At 38.8% G+C, this 20,651-nt stretch overlaps 1 protein-coding gene across 10 annotated transcripts in view; it reads right to left on the bottom strand.

Annotated features, from left to right (window-relative positions):
• Positions 1–20,651, bottom strand: part of THOC2 (THO complex subunit 2) — a 127,899-nt gene that overhangs the window by 60,978 nt on the left and 46,270 nt on the right. For 9 of the 10 annotated variants that reach the window (XR_009547573.1, XR_009547574.1, XR_009547575.1 and 6 more), the window contains 4 exons: positions 17,613–17,705; positions 14,686–14,841; positions 13,272–13,444; positions 11,630–11,825 (listed from right to left, as the gene is read on the bottom strand). Coding sequence is in view for 7 of the 10 variants with exons in the window: in XM_060183231.1 (XP_060039214.1) it covers positions 11,630–11,825; positions 13,272–13,444; positions 14,686–14,841; positions 17,613–17,705 (618 nt within the window). In the remaining 3 variants the exon portion in view is untranslated. The remainder of the gene's footprint in view (positions 1–11,629; positions 11,826–13,271; positions 13,445–14,685; positions 14,842–17,612; positions 17,706–20,651) is intronic. The other variant, XM_060183234.1, reaches the window with a different exon arrangement.

Below are 20,651 nucleotides of genomic sequence, written 5' to 3'. Positions count from 1 at the left end.
ACATTAACACATAAGACTATTTCAGAGAAGATCATGTTACCTTGATGGGGAAAAAAACACATTTTTAATTGGCAGGTTAACGTATGGCTCCTTTTCATAGATGTCAAAATGGTTATGCAAAAAAGGCTCCAAGGTCACAGATTCAATATCCCACACCACCATCAGAGAGAGAGAGAGAGAGAGAGAGAGAGGAAGAGGGAGAGGGTGTATATAGAGGTTCTGAAGGATTGAGTATTGAGTAGTCTGGCAGAAAACTTTGTTTTTGTCTTGTTTTGTCTCACTGGTGACTGGAGTCCAGGTCATATATTGGAACTGCACTGGGAAGCAAAAAATAAAGATAGGGTATAACTGGAAAAAACAGGTTGAAGTTGATTATGTTGGGGAAAAAGGAGTGTTAAGCTACTTGTTTCCTAGCATACTATGATTCAAAGAACTAATGAAGTGATAGATAATTTTCTCCATAGAGGAAGAAAAATGTTTTTAAAATTCCTAATCATGAAGCTCTCTCATTTACCTTATTAGGTATTTGTGTTTCTAATGTCTTTACACTAGCTTTCTAGACTTCATAAGAATTTTTTTAAAAGAGGGCAAATGTGACAAATACAATGAAACTACCTAGAAAACAATAAGCTAATTAGAACAAAGCTAAAAAAATAAATAAAGAGATATATGCACATAAAGGCTCTCCTTTTGTTTGGTAAGAAGACATGACTCGGGAAAAATCTCAACAGCAGTAGCACAACACACTTTCATGACATCAGTACCAGAGCTCCCAGGTTCAATCCTCAGCACCACCATAAGCCAAAACTGAGCAACAACTATAATTTAAAAATAGAAAGATATATTCCACTGCCCTCATGCTTTCTTCTGCCTTTGTTCTAACTGTCTTCATAACTCAAAGGAAATATAATTCTCCATTCTCAAATTACAATATTAAGTTTTATGGGGGAGGCAGGTGGTAGCGCAGCGACTTATGCACACTTGGCACATAGCTCAAGAACCAGAGTAAGGATCCTGGTTCAAGGTTCGAGCTCCCGGCTCCCCACCTGCAGGGGGTCACTTCACAGGCTGTGAAGCAGGTCTGCAGGTGTCTATCTTTCTCTCCCCCTGTCTTCCCCTCCTCTCTCCATTTCTCTCTGTCCAACAACAATGATATCAATAACAAGAATGACGATAAACAACAAAGGCAACAAAATGGGAAAAAAATGGCCTCTAGGAACAGTAGATTCGAAGTGCAGGCATCGAGCCCCAGCAATAACCCGGGAAGCAAAAAAAAAAAAAAAGTTTTATTGGATGGTCAGGATAGGTTAAGAGGGAAAGGAGGACAAAAGAGAGGTACTGGAGACTTGAACCCCAGTCTTTGTGCATGTTAACTTGTGTACTCGACCAGATGTGCCACTGTTTGGCCCTGGTATGGAATCTCCATGTTTTCCATATGTGCAGTCTCAGTTTTCTTCCTCCTCCTTTCCTTTCTTCCTACCTCCCCCTTTCACTCTGTTCAGAGCCCAGCTCAGCTCTGGCTTATGTTGTTACCAGGGACAGGGCCTGGGACACTCAAGCTAGAGGCACAAAAATCTTTTTGCATGAACTATTATGCTGTCTCTCCCATCCGTATTTTATTTTTAATCAATGAATATCAGTAGTATTATAATTTCACAGAATAATTTGGCCAGTATCATCAACACACAAGATAAGTGACTGTGCAGGTTCTCACTTTTAGTGTATAGTTTCAATTCATTTATAGCATTTAAAAACATTTGCATACCATTTAAAAATACTTCAGTCTTTGTATATAACTATAAATATAGTTTCATTTTTAATTCTCAAATATGAAAAATCTTTTTTTAGTATGTCTTCCATATATCATACAAAAATCACTCAAAATACAAATGCAGTTCTACTTTCAAGAGTCATTCAATACCATAGTATACAGAGTACTAAAATATGAGTCTCCTTCAATTACACCCCACTACTACTTCCCAAACATGGGGCTACCACTAACAGTTCAGTGTTTCCCCCTCCTGTATTTGTATAAATGTCTTGATATAAAAAGGTAAACTCACACATGCACATGTGTACACACACTTTTTATATCCACATGAAATCACGCACATATAAAAAGTCAGGGGCTAAGCAATAGTGCACTGGGTTAAGTACACATAGTGCGGAACACAAGGACCAGCAAAAGGATCCCGGTTCAAGCCCCTGGCTCCCCACTTGCAGGGGAGTCGCTTCAAGGGTGGTGAAGCAGGTCTCTATCTTTCTCCCCCCCCCTTCTATCTTCCACTCCCCCCCCCTCAATTTCTCTTTGTCCTGTCCAATAACTAAGAAGAAGGAGGAGGAGGAGAAAAAGGAGGAGGAGGAGGAGAGGAAAAATGGCCATCAGGAACGGTGGATTTGTAGTGTAGGCACCTAGCCCCAGCAATAGCCCTGGAAGCAAAATTTTAAAAAAGTGACCCCCCCAAACATATATAATGTAAACACATATATCTCTATCTAATCCTTCAACAACTTAACATCAAGTAGATGTGATTGATGTTTAGCCCATGAAAAGCACAAATTTTCAATCTTATCTCTCTTTGCAGGCACCAAGTCTCACATAAAAGCATTTCAAAATGCCTACGCCAACTTTTTATTTCTTTTTAGATCAGGAAGAGACACCACAACAACAGAGCTTTGTCCCAGTGCCATGGCACTTCCTTTACCAGTGTTCATGGCAGTGAGCATGGCAGGAAATGCATCTAAGCAGATGGGAGAATCTTCTGGCCCCCAAACTTATATTCTTGAGAGTTCTGATCTGGACAGTCAAGCACATGGTCTCCCTATCCAGCACATTGGCTAACACTCAAATTGCAATAAACAAACAACTTTTAGGATTGACTTAATTATTACAGTATAGCATACAAAGAATGGAAATAGCTTTTTCATAAAATTCAACACTCAAAAGTAGTTATACAGGCTGTGGCAAGAAAAAGTTCTTTTACCCAAGCTTGGTTCTAACAAGCTATGTATAAAAACAAGTATTTTCAGCGTAATTAATGAATATGCAATTAATAAGTCATTTTTTATAAAAGGACTTCGTTTCTTTTGTAAAACAAATGAAAAATGGCCTGTAAATCAATCTGAAGTTTTCACACAGAATTTTCCTCAATAATATGTCTGAGTTTAAGTTTAGAGTCCCCCAGAAGCAGATAACATTCAAGTACAAGTATAATTTATTTGGGTTGTAAACCTGGAAACCACCACTTTGAAATTACTACTGTAGGGGTGGCGGGCAGTACCGCAGCAGGTTAAGTGCATATGGGGCAAAGTGCGAGGACCAGCATAATGATCCAAGTTCGAGCCCCTGACTCCCCACCTGCAGGGGGGTCGCTACACAAGCGGTGAAGCAGGTCTGCAAGTGTCTATCTTTCTCTCCCCCGTCTTCCCTTTCTCTCTGTTCTATCCAACAACAAAGATATCATAACAACAATAAAAACCATAACAACGATAAACACGGGCAACAAAAGGGAAAAAAATAGCCTCCCAAAGCAGTGGATTTGTGGTACAGGCACTGAGCCCCAGCAATAACCCTGGAGGCGCCAAAAAAAAAAAATAGTACTGTGGATAATTGGAAAACAGTCTCACCGGGAACTCCAAGGATCAGTGTGGAAATATAACTCAGATTTAGCCATCCAAGAAGGGAGTCTACGGCCATACCACCCTGAACCTGATCTTATCTAAGTGCAAGGAAATTATATACCAATTCCTATCAGGTGAATAGGAATCCACCTAATAGAGTCAAAAAACAAAAACACAACAGCCATCAGTAGTGTGGGCTTTATGCACACAAGTGTTATGGAACTGACATAAGAGTCAAAGGATTCTGTATAGATCTATGGCATCTGTTATGCATAGTACAGCAGGCAATGTCAAAAGACTAAAAATTTCATATATTATTGCCTCTCTTTTCCACATTTTAAAACCATTTTTCTGAAACCGAACATAAAGCCTCACCTTAAAAAAAAAAAAAACTGTGAAAGTAGACACAAACCTTCACAGTATGTTTTTAATTCACATTAAACACTAAAAAGTACACTTTTCTTTTGCATCTAAAATATACTTTTAAGTACTATGCTGTTGTTGTATAAAGTGAATACACTCTTGCCTACAGACAATGTCTGACTATCCTTCACTTCCTTAACTAAAAAATACAGCTTAATGGGAGGATTAAGATCCCAAAGTAATTTGTTACCATAGCTATGATTCTACACCTTGAACAAAATTGTCATGAAAATATTCAGTAGGAGCTAAGGTGACCTTAATTTAGCCTGGTTAACTATGGTTAACAAATGCAAACAAACATCTAACAGTTCTTACCTGCTCAGGCTTCTTAAATATCAAGGGTGTGCTAGATTAAACTCGAGTTAAAATCTAGAGTTCTTCATATGACTTATACAAGACTCATAATAACAAAAGCACATAGGGAAGCTTAATAAATTGAACCATCTGCCTTCATTTGGACAACAATAACTATAATGCATCAATAGATGCAGAGAAAGCCTTTGACAAAATCGAGCATCCCTTTATGATCAAAACACTACAAAAAATGGGAATAGATGGAAAATTCCTGAAGATAGTGGAGTCTATATATAGCAAACCTACAGCCAACATCATACTCAATGGTGAAAAACTGGAAGCATTTCCACTCAGATCAGGTACTAGACAGGGATGCCCACTATCACCATTACTATTCAACATAGTGTTGGAAGTTCTTGCCATAGCAATCAGGCAGGAGCAAGGAATTCAAGGAATACAGATTGGAAGAGAAGAAGTCAAACTCTCCTTATTTGCAGATGACATGATAGTATACATGGAAAAACCTAAGGAATCCAGCAAGAAGCTTTTGGAAATCATCAGGCAATACAGTAAGGTGTCAGGCTATAAAATTAACATTCAAAAGTCAGTGGCATTCCTCTATGCAAACACTAAGTTAGAAGAAATTGAAATCCAGAAATCAATTCCTTTTACTATAGCAACAAAAACAATAAAATATCTAGGAGTAAATCTAACCAAAGAAGTGAAAGACTTGCATACTGAAAATTATGAGTCACTACTCAAAGAAATTGAAAAAGACACAAAGAAGTGGAAAGATATTCCATGTTCATGGGTTGGAAGAATTAACATCATCAAGATGAATATATTACCCAGAGCCATCTACAAATTTAATGCTATCCCCATCAAGATCCCAAGCACATTTTTTTGGACAATAGAAAATGTTACAAATGTTTATCTGGAACCAGAAAAGACCTAGAATTGCCAAAACAATCTTGAGAAAAAAAAGAACAGAACTGGAGGCATCACACTCCCAGATCTCAAACTGTATTATAGGGCCATTGTCATCAAAACTGCTTGGTACTGGAACATGAACAGACACACTGACCAGTGGAATAGAACTGAGAGCCCAAAAATGAGGCCCCACACCTATGGACATCTAATCTTTGACAAAGGGGCCCAGACTATTACATGGGGAAAGCAGAGTCTCTTCAACAAATGGTGTTGGAAACAATGGGTTGAAACATGCAGAAGAAGAATGAAACTGAATCACTGTATTTCACCAAATACAAAAGTAAATTCCAAGTGGATCAAGGACTTGGATGTTAGACCACAAACTTAGAGGAAATACTTAGAGGAAAATATTGGCAGAACTCTTTTCCGCATAAATTTTAAAGACATTTTCAATGAAACGAATCCAATTACAAAGAAGACTAAGGCAAGTATAAACCTATGGGACTACATCAAATTAAAAAGCTTCTTCACAGCAAAAGAAACCACTACCCAAACCAAGAGACCCCTCACAGAATGGGAGAAGATCTTTACATGCCATATATCAGATAAGAGTTTAATAACCAACATATATAAAGAGCTTGCCAGACTCAACAACAAGACAACAAATAACCCCATCCAAAAATGGGGGGAGGACTTGGACAGAATATTCATCACAGAAGAGATCCAAAAGACCGAGAAACACATGAAAAAATGCTCCAAGTCTCTGATTGTCAGAGAAATGCAAATAAAGACAACAATGAGATATCACTTCACTCCTGTGAGAATGTCATACATCAGAAAAGGTAACAGCAGCAAATGCTTGAGAGGGTGTGGGGTCAAAGGAACCCTCCTGCACTGCTGGTGGGAATGTCAAATGGTCCAACCTCTGTGGAGAACAGTCTGGAGAACTTTCAGAAGGCTAGAAATGGACCTACCCTATGACCCTGCAATTCCTCTCCTGGGGATATATCCTAAGGAACCCAACACATCCATCTGTTGTTTTCGACGGGTTAGGTTGTTTTCGCCAGGCTGGCTTCACAGGCGGGTAACAGACGACCAGGGACTCATGGTTGAGCTGTAGGCAGTATCTCTTTATTCATGCAGGACGCAGCACAATCTAAGACGAGCTAAGCTAAACTCAAGGTAAAGTACTGTAAAACTCACAATGCTGTCTTTATATATACTTGCCAAGTAAGGTGGAAACAGGATGTGACATAGAGAGGGTGGAGAGAAAAGTGACTGGTGAAAATCAGGGTGTGACAAAGAAGGGATCAGGGTGTGACAAGGAGGGGGCGGAGCAGGTGAGAAACCTATCACTGAACCACAAATGCCCTGGAGGGAAGGTGGAACTTGTTAACAGTGGTTATGTAAATAGAATGAAGTGGTTATGTAAATAGAATAGTGTTAAGCAGGGGGGATTTAAACCAAATGAAACAGAAGGGGTCTCATGCACACCAACATCCATCCAAAAATATCTGTGTACACATATGTTCTTGGCAGCACAATTTGTAATAGCCAAAACCCGGAAGCAACCCAGGTGTCCAACAACAGATGAGTGGCTGAGCAAGTTGTGGTATATATACACAATGGAATACTACTCAGCTGTAAAAAATGGTGACTTCACCGTTTTCAGCCGATCTTGGATGGACCTTGAAAAAAATCATGTTGAGTGAAATAAGTCAGAAACAGAAGGATGAATATGGGATGATCTCACTCTCAGGCAGAAGTTGAAAAACAAGATAAGAAAAGAAAACACAAGTAGAACCTGAAATGGAATTGGCGTATTGCAACAAAGTAAAAGATTCTGGGGTGGGTGGGTGGAAAGAATACAGGTCCATGAAGGATGATAAATGACATAGTGGGGGTTGTATTGTTAAATGGGAATCTGGGGAATGTTATGCATGTACAAACTATTGTATTTACTGTTGAATATAAAACATTAATTCCCCAATAAAGAAATAAGTTTAAAAAAAGAAATGAAAAATAATAATAATAACTATAATGCAAAAGTTTAATTGTTCTTAAAATATTGTTACAATTTTTTCCACTTAAATTGGAACATACTCATCCCTAACTGCCTTTGATTAGTCCCTTTTCAAAATTCCAATAAAATTTTTCCTTTATTGATATTTTTCTTTTCTTTATTTTTTACTATCTATTCCCTTTTGTTGCCCTTGATTTTTTTTATTGTTGTAGTTATTATTGATGTCATTGCTGTTGGATAGGACAGAGAGAAATGGGGAGAGTAGGGGAAGACAGAGAGGGGAAGAGGAAAGATAGACACCTGCAGATCTGCTTCACCACCTGTGAAGCAACTCCCCTGCAGGTGGGGAACCAGGGGCTCGAACCGGGAATCCTTATGCTGGCTCGAGGGAATCCTTATGCTGGCCCTTGTGCTTTGTGCCACCTGCACTTAGCACACAGCACTACTGCCCGACTCCCTCCTTTTTTTTATTTTTTAAATATTTATTTTTTTATTTTCCCTTTTGTGGCCCTTGTTGTTTAACATTGTTGTGGTTATTGATGTTGTCGTTCTTGGATAGGACAGAGAGAAATGGAGAGAGGAGGGGAAGACAGAGAGGGGGAAAGAAAGATAAAGACACCTGCAGACCTGCTTCACCACCTGTGAAAGGACTCCCCTGCAGGTGGGGAGCCGGGGGCTCGAACCGGGATCCTTATGCTGGTCCATGCGCTTCGCGCCACGTGCGCTTAACCCACTGTGCCACCCCCTGACACTCCCCTACTTTTCTTTTTAATAGGATCACTGCTCAGCTCTGGCTTATGGTGGTATAGGTGATTGAACCTGGGACTTAGAGCCTCAGGCATGAGCGTCTCGGGACTTCACATAACCATTATGTTATCTTCCTAGATGATAAAGTTTTTCTTTTAGTTATGTTACTATACATAAATGTCAACAATGAGAATGGGAAATGTTGCTTATCACTAAAACAAGACAAAGGCAGTCATTTCGAAAACTACCTGGTGGACTCAATGATTAACAATTTGCTCTTTTAGGCTAAAATAATAATGGCAGACATGAAACACTAAAAATTCTTGTGGCGATGGAAATACTTCAAAACTCACTAATCATATTGTACATCTAAAACCAGTGGAGATTATTGTATTAAAGAATTTTTCAAAACTGATCTTTAAAAAAAAAAACGGGAGTCAGGCGGTAGCGCAGCGGGTTAAGTGCACGTGGTGCCAAGTGCAAGGACCAGCATAAGGATCCCGGTTCGAGCCCCCGGCTCCCCACCTGCAGGGGAGTCCCTTCACAGATGGTGAAGCAGGTCTGCAGGTGTCTTTCTTTCTCTCCCCCTCTCTGTCTTCCCCTTCTCTCTCCATTTCTCTTTGTCTTATCCAACAACGACGACATCAATAACCACAACAATAAAACAAGGGCAACAAAAGGGAACAAGTAAATAAATATTTTTTAAAAATCATCTGGAGAGATGACATGACTGGTTTTGTATATCTGAAGTTCCCAGTTCAATCCACGGCACCATATGTACCAGAGTGATACTTTGGTCCCTCCCCTCCTCCCAACCCCATTCCCCTCTAGCTCATGTGAAATATAATACATTTTTTAATATTTATTTTTTTTATTTATTCCATTTTGTTGCCCTTGTTGTTTTATTGTTGTAGTTATTATTGTTGTTGTTGCTGTTGAATAGGACAGAGAGAAATGGAAAGAGGAGGGGGAAGACAGAGAGGGGGAGAGAAAGATAGACACCTGCAGACCTGCTTCACCACTTGTGAAGCGACTCCCCTGCAGGTGGGGAGCCAGGGCTTGAACCGGGATCCTTATGCTTGTCCTTGTGCTTTGCGCCACCTGCACTTAACCCGCTGCTCTACAGCCTGACTCCCAATATAATACATTTTAAAGTAAAAATAAATATATGGTCACCCTTAAAGCAGTGACTAGAAGGGAATACAAGGGCAACTGTAGGGTGCACGTACTGTCCTATTCCTGGATACTCGGGAGTTTCCTTTCAGAAAGTCACTGAGATACACAATCAAGACTAGTATACTGGTCTTCCGGTAGAGATGGTGGCAAACTAGCATCCTCTCTTTTCTTTCTCTTTCATCAACAAAACAAAGCTAGAATATACACTGGCGGAGGAAGAGTATGGGAACAGCTCAGAACTTAGATGAATTAGAAACAGTTCAGAGGACCTGGGCAGTGGCTGCACCTGGTGAAAGGACCTAGGTTTGATCCCCCCCCACACCTAAACCATGGGACGGACACGGATGGGCGGGGACACACAAAGACAGGCATATACACACACTGCACAAGTGGGGAGGCAGGTCTGCAAGTGTCTTATCTTTCTCTTATTTCCCCCTACCCTCTCAATTTCTTTGTCATAACCAATAAAGTTGGAAAAATTGGCCACCAGGAGCAGTGGATTTGTAGTGCTGGCACCGAGTCCCAGCAACAACCCTGGTATCAATAAGAAAAATAAATAAAATAAAGAGGTGGGGGCCAGGTGGTGGCGCCCCTGGTTAAGCGCACACATTACAGTGCACAAGGACTCAGGTTCAAGCCCCTGGTCCCCACCTGCAGGGGGAAAGCTTCATGAGTGGTGAAGTAGGGCTGCAGGTATCTCTCTGTCTCTTTCCCTCTCTATCTACCCCTCCCTTCTCAATTTGTTTCTATCTAACAAATAAAATTAAAATAAAGAAGGACAGGGGAAGGGGAAGGGAAGGAGAGAAACAGCCTAGAATCTAGGTGGGAGGGAAAAATCTAAAGCAAAATAAAAATCTGCTCCTGTTTTGGACTCTCGCTTCTGGGTCAACTTTACAATTGTGGCTGTGCCCATACTGCCACCGTCAGCCAGCCACTTCGGTGCTAATCTGAGGTGACTGCTGGATACTGCCAGCTCCAAGCTCCAGTCATCCAGCTTCCAGCTCCTGGACTGAAAACCGTAGGCCAATTATCCCACATGTCTCCACCATGCACACCCCCCACTTATGCAGCACCAGCCTACCCCACAGCTCCAGTCCAGCAGCCTCCTGCTACCCAGTTCAACATGCACCTGGTGCAGCTGTCCTTGCTTCAGGTATGCACCCAGACTCTGGGTATAGCATCTGGTTCCAGTGAAGGCCATGCTACCCACTGCCTCAACCACCTTTGCAGAAAATCAAACATAATGGGAAGGCAAAGGAAATTTGCCTGCAATGGTGGACCAAGACAATTCCAACTTCAGGAAGAACTATATAAGCCTCTTGATAACCTTGAATCTGAAATCCTAGAGATAGTTGCTGAACTGAAAATATAGAGGACCACAACAAATTCATATAAATGAGGGAATTTCCTTACACATTCATATTAGTGATCAAAAGAGAATACCTGCAAGAAGACAGAAACCAAATACCAAAGTGGAGAACAAGAAAGTAATAGGAAAAAATATAAAGAGAAAAGAAACAAAAAAAGAAAAGGATAGCTGGCACAGACAGCATAATGGTTATGCCAAGAGACGCTCAGGCCTGAGGCTCCAAAGTCACAGGTTCAATCCTTTGCACCACCATAAACCAGAGCTGAGGAGTGCCCTGGTAAAAAAACAAAACAACAACAACAAAAAAACACACATATATATATGTTTTGTTTGTTTATATATGTGTGTGTGTGTACACACACACACACACACACAATAAATAAACTTTCAGTCTTGGCCCAGGGATGCAGCAACTCAGTGGAAGAGTGTATGTTTCACATATGTGAGACCTGAATTCAACTTCCCCAACACCATCAAAACTTGCAGCCTTGAAAATAACTGGGGGGTGGGGGTGGGGAGGGGAAGAAGAGGATGGTGGGGAAGTGAGAGCCTCAGTTCGAGCACCAACTTACATGCCTACAGTCCCAGAGACTGCAGGTTCAGTCCCTAGCACCACCTTAAGCCAGAGCTAAGCAACAATCTCATTCAATATCTACTCTCCCTCTGGCCACATCCTGTCTCACATAGTAAATAGTAACTTCTGGGCTGGTGAACATGTGAAGATGAGGAAAAAGAAATAAATCTTAAAAAAGAATGAAACACAATGGGAAAGTATAAAGTTAACCACCAATTAAAAGGAGACCGATAAAAGCAATCAGTTGTTCAAAATATATTCTCTATGTGGGGTACTTGACTATTAATATTCTAGTTAGATTTGAGTTATACATTCACTCTGAGTTAGGATACAATGAATTCCAATTTTACTCAACATTCCCTTAAACTAAGTTCACTTTCCTATACACACATATAACACAAGTATATTCAGAACATTTTCACTAAAAAAAAATGTAGTTTACTTCCTGAACAAGAAGATATGCATTACTAACCTCCTTCATAAATGACTTGCCTATTCGTACAACTTTTGCGAATAAAATAGGATCATGAGAAAGGTGAGGACCAAGGTAACAGAACATATTAAAGACATCTCTCCTCAAATCTTCAAAGGTCTCTGCTTGTTTTGGTGCCTTCTTATTTGGCAAAGCATTTACAGGTGAGCCTTTAGCACCTTTAGGAACGCCAACTCTAAAAAAAAAAAAAAATTAAAGTTTACATGTATTCATGTATTCATGAATGAATACATGAACTCCCCTAAAAGCACATTCTGAATCAGTAAGTAAAACATATCCATATTTGCTTTCTACTTTTCATTCTACCTACATGATTATTCCAGATAATTTAAAAAGCAGTATTTACATGACAAAAGTCAGCTGAGATCTTTCAAAATGCATTAAGAAAAGGAAACCAGAAGTGCAGATTTCAACTCACATTAACATTCACTATATGAATTTGTTTTTAGTTAAACTCAGGAATTTTGGTATGGGAATGGAGAGGTAAGGAATGAAGCTGAGACATTAGAAGATGAAGCAGGAAAAAAAAAATCTAGATTCATCAAAAGTGATTCAGGTCTCTGACATTTCTCAATCTGGATTCTACTACCTAGATTGAGTATGAGGAAGCAGTATTAGGGATGGTGAGAGTGTCGCACTAAAAAGGGTAGGATTCCCAGATGATGCCAACTATGAAGTCACAGGCCACGCTCTTTGAGAAGGCTTCACAGGGGGTCCAGCATTGATGTCCCCCAGTACAGGGCATACATCACCATGTCTAAGGACCTAGGTTCAAGGTCCCAGTCTCCACCGACAGGGGAGAAGTTTCAGAAGCAGAAAACAGTGCTGCAAGTGTCTTGCTCTCCCACACCTTCCTAATCTGACCATTCATTCCCTCTCAATCTCTGTCTCTATATATATGAAAATAAAAAATTAAGAAATACACTGCTCCTGGCAAGCTTTCATAGTCCACAGCACAGATGGGACTGAAGACAGCAGCCAACAGCTAAGCGTCAGTCAAAGGCTAGGGCTTCTGAAGGAGACTTTGATCTATGGGGATTAAGTCAGAGTTGCTTCCAATACTGCTCTCCTCAGAAGGCTGAAGAACTAGAGGACGTAGACAAAGTAACAAAGTAACTAACTCAAGGATAAGAGAGGTTACACTAACAATTTCTAGAACAGGAAGCTGCATGGGTGTTGGGGGGGAGGAAGCAGAGACAATGTCCTTAAAAGTCACTCAACATAGGATGGAAGGAAATTACACTAGGAAAAAAAAAGAAGAAAAAGAAAAAGTACACATTCTCTGACCTACACTAAAGAAGGAAGAAGAAAGAAGGAAGAGGGAGGAGGAAGAAGAAAAAGAAAATGGAGTTTTCACTCTCAATGAAGCAAATTTGACCGAATAGTCTAGCCTATATAGTGATTAGACCACACTGTATTTTGTAAATACAGTCTATAACATCTGGTCAAGATGTTAGAGGAGAACTCACTGATTAAAACATGCTAGACTGAGAACCTCAGTGAAAAGTTATTTTTAATACAATTTCCCTGGTTTGAGTGAATGAGATAAACACGCAACTTTTCCGGTAGTCCTACATTATGTCTACTTCAGTGATCAGTGCAATGTATCAGTATAACATACCTTCGGTAAAGAGGCTCAATAGATATGTGAATGAGCTTGCAAATAGCAAGGGCTATTAGCTTATGTGAAGCTGCATAGTAGGGGGGCATCTGATCCATAATGTTCTGCGCATGTTGCCAATCACCAATCTTTAACAAGGCTTCCAATAAACCAAGTTTTTGGTTGTCAGGTGGCTAAAATTGAACAATTACAGTAAAGGTATTCAGAATACAGACATCAATCTCAGTATATTTTCATTTAAAATATCTGAACTGAACAACACAAAAATATATAACAACAACAGCTGCCATTCATGAGAAATGCAAATCTTTCTGAAAGCACAACTGAGATTTTTATTTATGAATTTATTCCACCAGGGCGATTGCTGGGGCTCGGTACCTACAAAACAAATGCACCACCGCTTTCACTGGGGAGATAGTAAGGCGGAGAGACACCTGCAGGGAAACTTGCCTTCTGCAAGTGAAAACTGGAGACTCAAATCCAGGTTCTTCCATGTGGTAACAAGTGCACTCAAATGGGCATGCCACCACCTAGCCCCTACAATTAAATGGTTTTTAGCTATTAAAAAAAAAAAAAAAAAAAAAAACCAAACAATTTTTCCAACGCCATCTGTTTGACAGACTCTCCTTTCCCCCTCTTGTCAAAAAATCAAATGACCATAGGTGTGGGGGCTTATTTCTGGGCTCTCAATATCTGTAACCTTGGGAGACCTACTACAGTTTCTAATGCAGGGAATGGGGACACAGAACACTGGTGGTGGGAACATTGTGGAATTGTACCCGTTATTTTGTAAATCACTAATAAAAACAAATAGGGAAGAAAAAAAAAACATTTACCCATGTGTCAAAAATTATACTGAAAAAAATAATCCCCCAATAAAATGATAAAAAAGAGAATCTACATGTTCATTTCAGACATAGCACGGCAGTTTATAAACTTATGATTAAATTAAGTTCTACTTAATAGTTTACTGAGTAAAATTCACTCATCTTTAAGAATATTTTAGGACTTGACAGTATTAATACAAAGAAAAATACAAATATCTGTGGTTTTACTTAGGATACATATTTAAATTTATAAGAACATGGCAGTTTCTTTTGACAAAATACTAAATCACACTGAAAACAAAAAACATCTTTGACAATTAGTATTTCAAAAACCAGTTTTCACCACAAATTAAAGTATACTTTGAATGGACAGGAAGATAGCACACCAGTTTATCTAGCAGAACTTCGAGTCTGAAGCACCAGATACTACAGGTTCAATCCCCAATACAACTATAACTCAGTCAAGCAGTGCTTTGGGGAGGAAAAAAACAAGCATGCTTTCACAAGTTGATTTGCTATTTATTATAAGTTGAATTGCTTACTTCTAAATCCAAAAGACATGTTAAGTTCACTATGACTCTATATACCTTCTCTACCTTTTCTTCTTCTTTTTCCTTTTCTCTCTCTCGTTCGTCGATTTTTTCAGAAGACAACACAACCATTGTAAGTTTTCTGACAATCTGCTTAGCTTCTACAATTTCACGTTTGTGTTCATCCATTATGCAACTATCAGCTGGAAGAAGCTAAAAACAGTTCATTAAAAAATGATAAAATAACTAATACTATTTTACAAATACAAAGTAAACAGTATTCTCAATTGATAAAAGTACAAATAAGTCTGTCTCTATTAAACAAATTTTGATGTAATCTGACAGGATTATGTACAAGAATTTTGGGAATTTTGAAAAGTTTGAAGTTCCATGTCCTTTGTCTATCAGAGGTCCTAAATCACTACTATATTACAACAATAATGTCTGCCAATGAATTTCTTGGTGCATCCAAGAAAATATGTTACTGTTCACTATAACCACCCTTTAAAAGCCAAACTCCAAATTAAATAAAGTACATAAAGGTGTGATATCCCTAAATGAAAAAAGCTCTCAAATAGAAAAAATACTAACAACTGGACATCTCATGTCCATTTATTTTTAGGTTATCTACTTGCCTTCTATAACAAACCATATTCTAGCTTATTACAAAAGAGAAAGTAATGGAGGCAATCCTCCACTATCAAAAAAGATCAAGTGTGTCGAGTACAGTCTTGTACGAGTGGAAAATAGTTAATGTAGCTCCTTCCTAAAATAACCCACACAAGTGGCTGGGAACATAGCTCTCAAAGTGTTAAAGAACAGGATTTGCATGGCTGAGGACTGAGAAGTCCTAGGGTCCCAGGGTAGGAAAAAAAGTCACTACAGATAAGCAAGACTTTCTATTCATTCTTCATATTCTCTACCTGCAGTCAAATACACATATATGCATGGCATAAATGGGTCCCCACCTCAGACCACTAAAAATGTCCCCCAAAATGTCCCATTTTAATGGGTGAACTATGAGTCTCTTTTAGTTCTCAAGTTCTATTTTGATGCACTTCAAGAATGCTATTGTGTGCACAGTTAGAACTGTCTTATTATGAATTAACTCATTTGTCAAAATGTCTATTCTGCCCAACAGTTAGTATATTCTCCCCATACATTGCCTTAGTATATTTTCTACCCTCATCTCTTCTACATAGCACACTATCCTCTAACCACACACTCCTTGAAAGTAATAATAAGGCCCTTTTAAAATCTCTTGCATTTCTAATTAGTGAATTCTACTTTAAAAGTGTCCCACAATTTAAATCTACAAGATGCCAAATTCAATATCACCAGTTTGGAGGGGAAAAAAAAAACTATCCAAACTCTTCTTAAAACAAGGTAGTCACTATTTACTCTAAGTATCCATAGAACACTGTAAATATCTCCAATCCAGTACTTCCTTTTTTTTTTCAACATTCTGTGATTTAAAAAAATATTTTTATTTTATTTATTGGACAGAGATAGAGAGAGATCAGGAGAGAAGTGGGAGACAGAGAAGAGACACTTATTGTACTGTTTCACTGCTCATGACATTCCCTTCACTCAAAGTGGGGGCCAGGGACTTAAAGCTGTATCCTTGCACATTGTGCACTCTTTGGGTGTGCCATCACCCAGCTCCTACAGTACTTCCTATAAAATGCAAAATATCTTTCTACCTTGCTAAAGTCACACATGAGGTAAACAGGTTTTATTCAACTTTTTTTTTTTAATTCAACTTTTGACCACAGAACATAATGATCAGCAAGAAAGTTAAAAGCTGATTTCAAAGAATGGGGAGATAGCTCAAGTTTGTCCTAAGTTCATAAATATCTTAATGTACAGCCTAATAAAATAGGAAATATTTTTTGTTAATCTACTGCTATTCTTTTTCTGTGCTAATATTATTTTTTATATTTGTTTATTAAATTAGTTTGGATAAAGAGAGAGACTTAGAGGGCAGGGAGAGATAGAGAAGGAGAGAAAGAGAGACAACCACACTGTTTCACCGCTTGTGAAGCTTCCCCTATGCAAGTGGAGACAAGGGCTTGAACTCGGGTCCTTGTACACCGTAATGTGTGCGCTCAACCAGGTGCACCACCTCCCAGCCCCAAAGTAGAAATTTCTAATTCACAGACTAAACTATTGATAACTCAGAGGTCATCAGTCATAACCACATTCATAATCTTCTGGATGCTAGATCCATCAATAAAAGCATGAGTCATTTATTACCCAGTAAGCTATAACAACACACTTTTTAAAAAAAATCTAGAGTTCCTCATTCACACTGAATGCCCCTATTTTTAATAATGTATGTTTAACAGAGAAATCTAAAACCACATTTGCTAGAAACTGGCCTCTCTCCCCATGAAATATGACTGATCACAATTAAGAAACTTAACTTTGGGGAGTCAAGCGGTAGTGCAGCGGGTTAACCGCAGGTGGTGCAAAGCTCAAGGACCAGCATAAGGATCCCGGTTCGAGCCCCAGGCTCCCCACCTGCAGGGAAGTCACTTTACAAGTGGTGAAGCAGGTCAGCAAGTGTCTATTTTTCTCTCCCCCTGTCTTCCCCTCTTCTTTCCATTTCTCTCTGTCCTATCTAACAACAACATCAATAGCAACAACAATAAGAACTACAAGAAGAACAAAAAACAAGGGCAACAAAAGGGACAATAAATAAATAAATAATTAAATAAAAATTTTTTTAAAAAAAGAAACTTAACTTTGTATCCAACCTTGAAGTAAAGGTGACCAAAATATACTTGATTTACACTGTCTGCCAAACAATTAAATTCATTTACTTTATAAAGTAAACACAAGCCAATAATGCATTATAACTTCAGAAATTAAGACCTGAGAGCCTACACCAACCTTAAAGTATTGTGCCCGGAGTACTGCCTACTCCTCTTGCCCACCCCAGAATGAAAAGCCAAATATTCTTAGCAGTACACTTGACTTACATGTACATAAAGATCATCTAAGTCAATAAGATTAAACTGTAGAAGTACTGCTGCAACTCTGTATAAAGATGAAGGAGTCTCTCCATTTGGCTCCTTGAAAAACAAACAAACAAAAAAAGTTTACCTTAGCATATAAAGTATAAAAGCTAAAATCATAATTTTGATCTACCAGTATTTAAAAAGCACTAGATCAAATAAATCCAGCATATGGTTTATTGTTCTTCATAATCATATCAACACATCACATGAATTCAGGACAGACAATTCTGTCAACATTTCTTTGATAAACACTCAGAAAGAAGTGTATAAAATGAACCAATGGTACCATACTTACAAATATGTGTATAAAAGCTGAAAATTGAATACAATAGTAAGATAGCATAGTAGTTATGAAGAAAGCGTAGTTATGGGAAGATAGCATAGTGGTTATGTAGAAAGACTCAGCCTCAGGCTCTGGTATCCCAGGCTGAATAGCCAGTGCCACTACAAATCAGAGCTGAGCACTGCTTTGCTAACATAGTAACAGTAAGAAGAAAACTACAATAGTGAGATTTCTGTAACTATGTTTAGTCTGGGTTTCCGTTTCACTTGCTTTTTGTTTTTCCAGAGCATTGTTCAGCTCTTGCTTATGATGGTGCAGGGGACTGAACCTGCAACCTCGGAACCTCAGGCATCTATCTATTTGCATAACCATTTTGCTAACTCCCTGCCCCTATCTTGCTTTTTTAAAGTAGTTCTCAGGTGAGATGTAGATAAGCAAGATTAACATTTGGAAATAAAGAACCATATCTGTGTCTGCTTTCTACTTTGCTTCCTTCATTTTTATACTAAGTACAATACTTGCTTGTCTGTTGATTTCCCCTTTAAAACATGCTACACGTGGATAAACCAACATTTTGAAAAATGGAATGATAAGTCCAAATCAACTCTGAGGATCCAACACAAAAACAGAAGGATTTTGGGTGCAATACACTTTAGAAGACATTTCCTCAATTTTTTAACCTACTTGAGCCCCCCAATGAATGGAAGACCGAGGTTAAGGATAGCTGGCAATTACTAAGCAATCAGATGTAAATAGGATACAGTGACAATACATTACACTGTACTTCTACTCAACACTGAAAATGAGAACTTTGTAATCAAGGCAGTACCATAATTGTGATAAATATGACATTAAACACCAAGCTAATAAGTATGTAAAGATTACACTTTTTCACAGTTTTTTAATTTACTGTTTCATAATTTTGAGATAGATCTTCAACTTAAGAGTTTTTTTCTAAATGTTTATTTATAAATGTTTTTTTTCCTCAAAAGAACAAATGTTATTTCAGTATATCAGTCATGACACAGCAGGACACCATAGCAGGAACAATTAGCTTTTCCTAGAAGTACTAACATCAGAGGGAAAACAATCTACAATTGGTGAAAATATGATTTGTGAAGAATGAACTTTTTTTTATTGCCACTTGTCACTGGAGGGCTTGATGCTAGCACTACAAATCCATGCCTCCTGGTAGCCCTTTTTTTTATTTGACAGCACAGAGAGAAATTGAGAGATAAAGGGAGACAAAGGGAGAGATAAAGATAGACACCTCCATTTTGTAGATAGTTAGTAGGCCTATTTTAGTTATATTCCAAAGGACCCCTATGGTTTTTGTCAGTGTTTCCTTTTTATAAATAAAAATTAAAAAAAAAAGATAGATACCTCCGCTTCACCTCTTGTGAAGCAACCTCCCTAGGTGGGTAGTGGGGGCTCAAGGCAGGATCATACCACCACCCATCCGAAAGAACATTCTCAAGTAGTAATGAGAAGAATGAAGGCAAGGGACCAATATAAAGGCTGACAAAACAGACCTAGAAGGTAATTCCCAGGGTTATATCCCCTAAACATTTTGTGAATTTAATGATGTGTTATTGTTGATTTTTTTTTAACTTTACTCCCACAACACAATTATCTAAAATTTCTGAACCTTAAGACTAAAAATTCTCATAAGACTGCTCAGGCAATGAACAAGGGAATGGTGCTACAAAGAGCAATGCAAGGATTACTCTCCTCAATAAAAGCTTATTCCTGGCGCAAAGCACAAGGACCAGCTTAAGGATCCCGGTTCGAGCCCCCGGCTCCCCACCTGCAGGGGAGTAGCTTCACAGGCCGTGAAGCAGGTCTGCAGGTGTCTATCTTTCTCTCCCACTCTCTGTCTTCCCCTCCTCTCTCCATTTCTCTCTGTCCTAACAACAACAACATCAATAACAACAATAACTACAACAACAATAAAGGGGGGGCAAAAAAAAAGCTTATTCCTGGGGCAGAGATATAGCTCACCATGTAGGGCACATGTCTTGCCATTCAAAAAAGCCAGAATTAAGCCCCAACACCACATAGGAGATGCTATGGCAATGGGGTTTGCTCCAGTGCTGTGATGCTTCTCCCTTTCACTGTCTAAAGAGGCCCACAAAAGGGGTATGGTGGGGGAGAAAACAAGCAAAAAACATTTGGTGGTATATAATCTGAGAATCCAGGAAGAATTCACCTTACTACACTTAAAAAAAATCTCCAAGGTGGCAGAATAGTCACATTTTACCAGAGTATTCTCAGTGCCTAGGAAATCAACACTAACATAAAATTACCAAGAAATGAGGATTTGACTAGCTGAATGTCACAGGAAAGAACAAATATGATGGAGAGATAGCATAATGGTTCTGCAAAAAATATTTCATGCCTGAGGCTCTAAGGTCCCAGGTTCAATCCTCAGCACCACCATAAACCAGAGCTGATGAGTACTCTGGTCTGTCTCTATACCTGTCACTCATTAAAAAATAAATAAAAGGACAATACAGACCTTATCACATTAAAATCCTACATGCTATCCTCCTAAAACATAGATTATTTGTTTGCAATTAATGAACATTTACTACAAACAAAGAAGGAAATGAAGGCAAAGGAATTAATATAAACCCAACCCTAAATGGCTCATAATCTGCAAAAGAGACAGATTGTTTCACATAGTATCTTTTCAACACAGTATCCATGGCACTTGG

The sequence above is a fragment of the Erinaceus europaeus genome, chromosome X (genome assembly GCF_950295315.1).
Source record: "Erinaceus europaeus chromosome X, mEriEur2.1, whole genome shotgun sequence".
Taxonomy (NCBI): domain Eukaryota; kingdom Metazoa; phylum Chordata; class Mammalia; order Eulipotyphla; family Erinaceidae; genus Erinaceus; species Erinaceus europaeus.
Note: the sequence above shows the minus strand (reverse complement) of the source record. Positions and strands in the feature narration are given on the sequence as shown.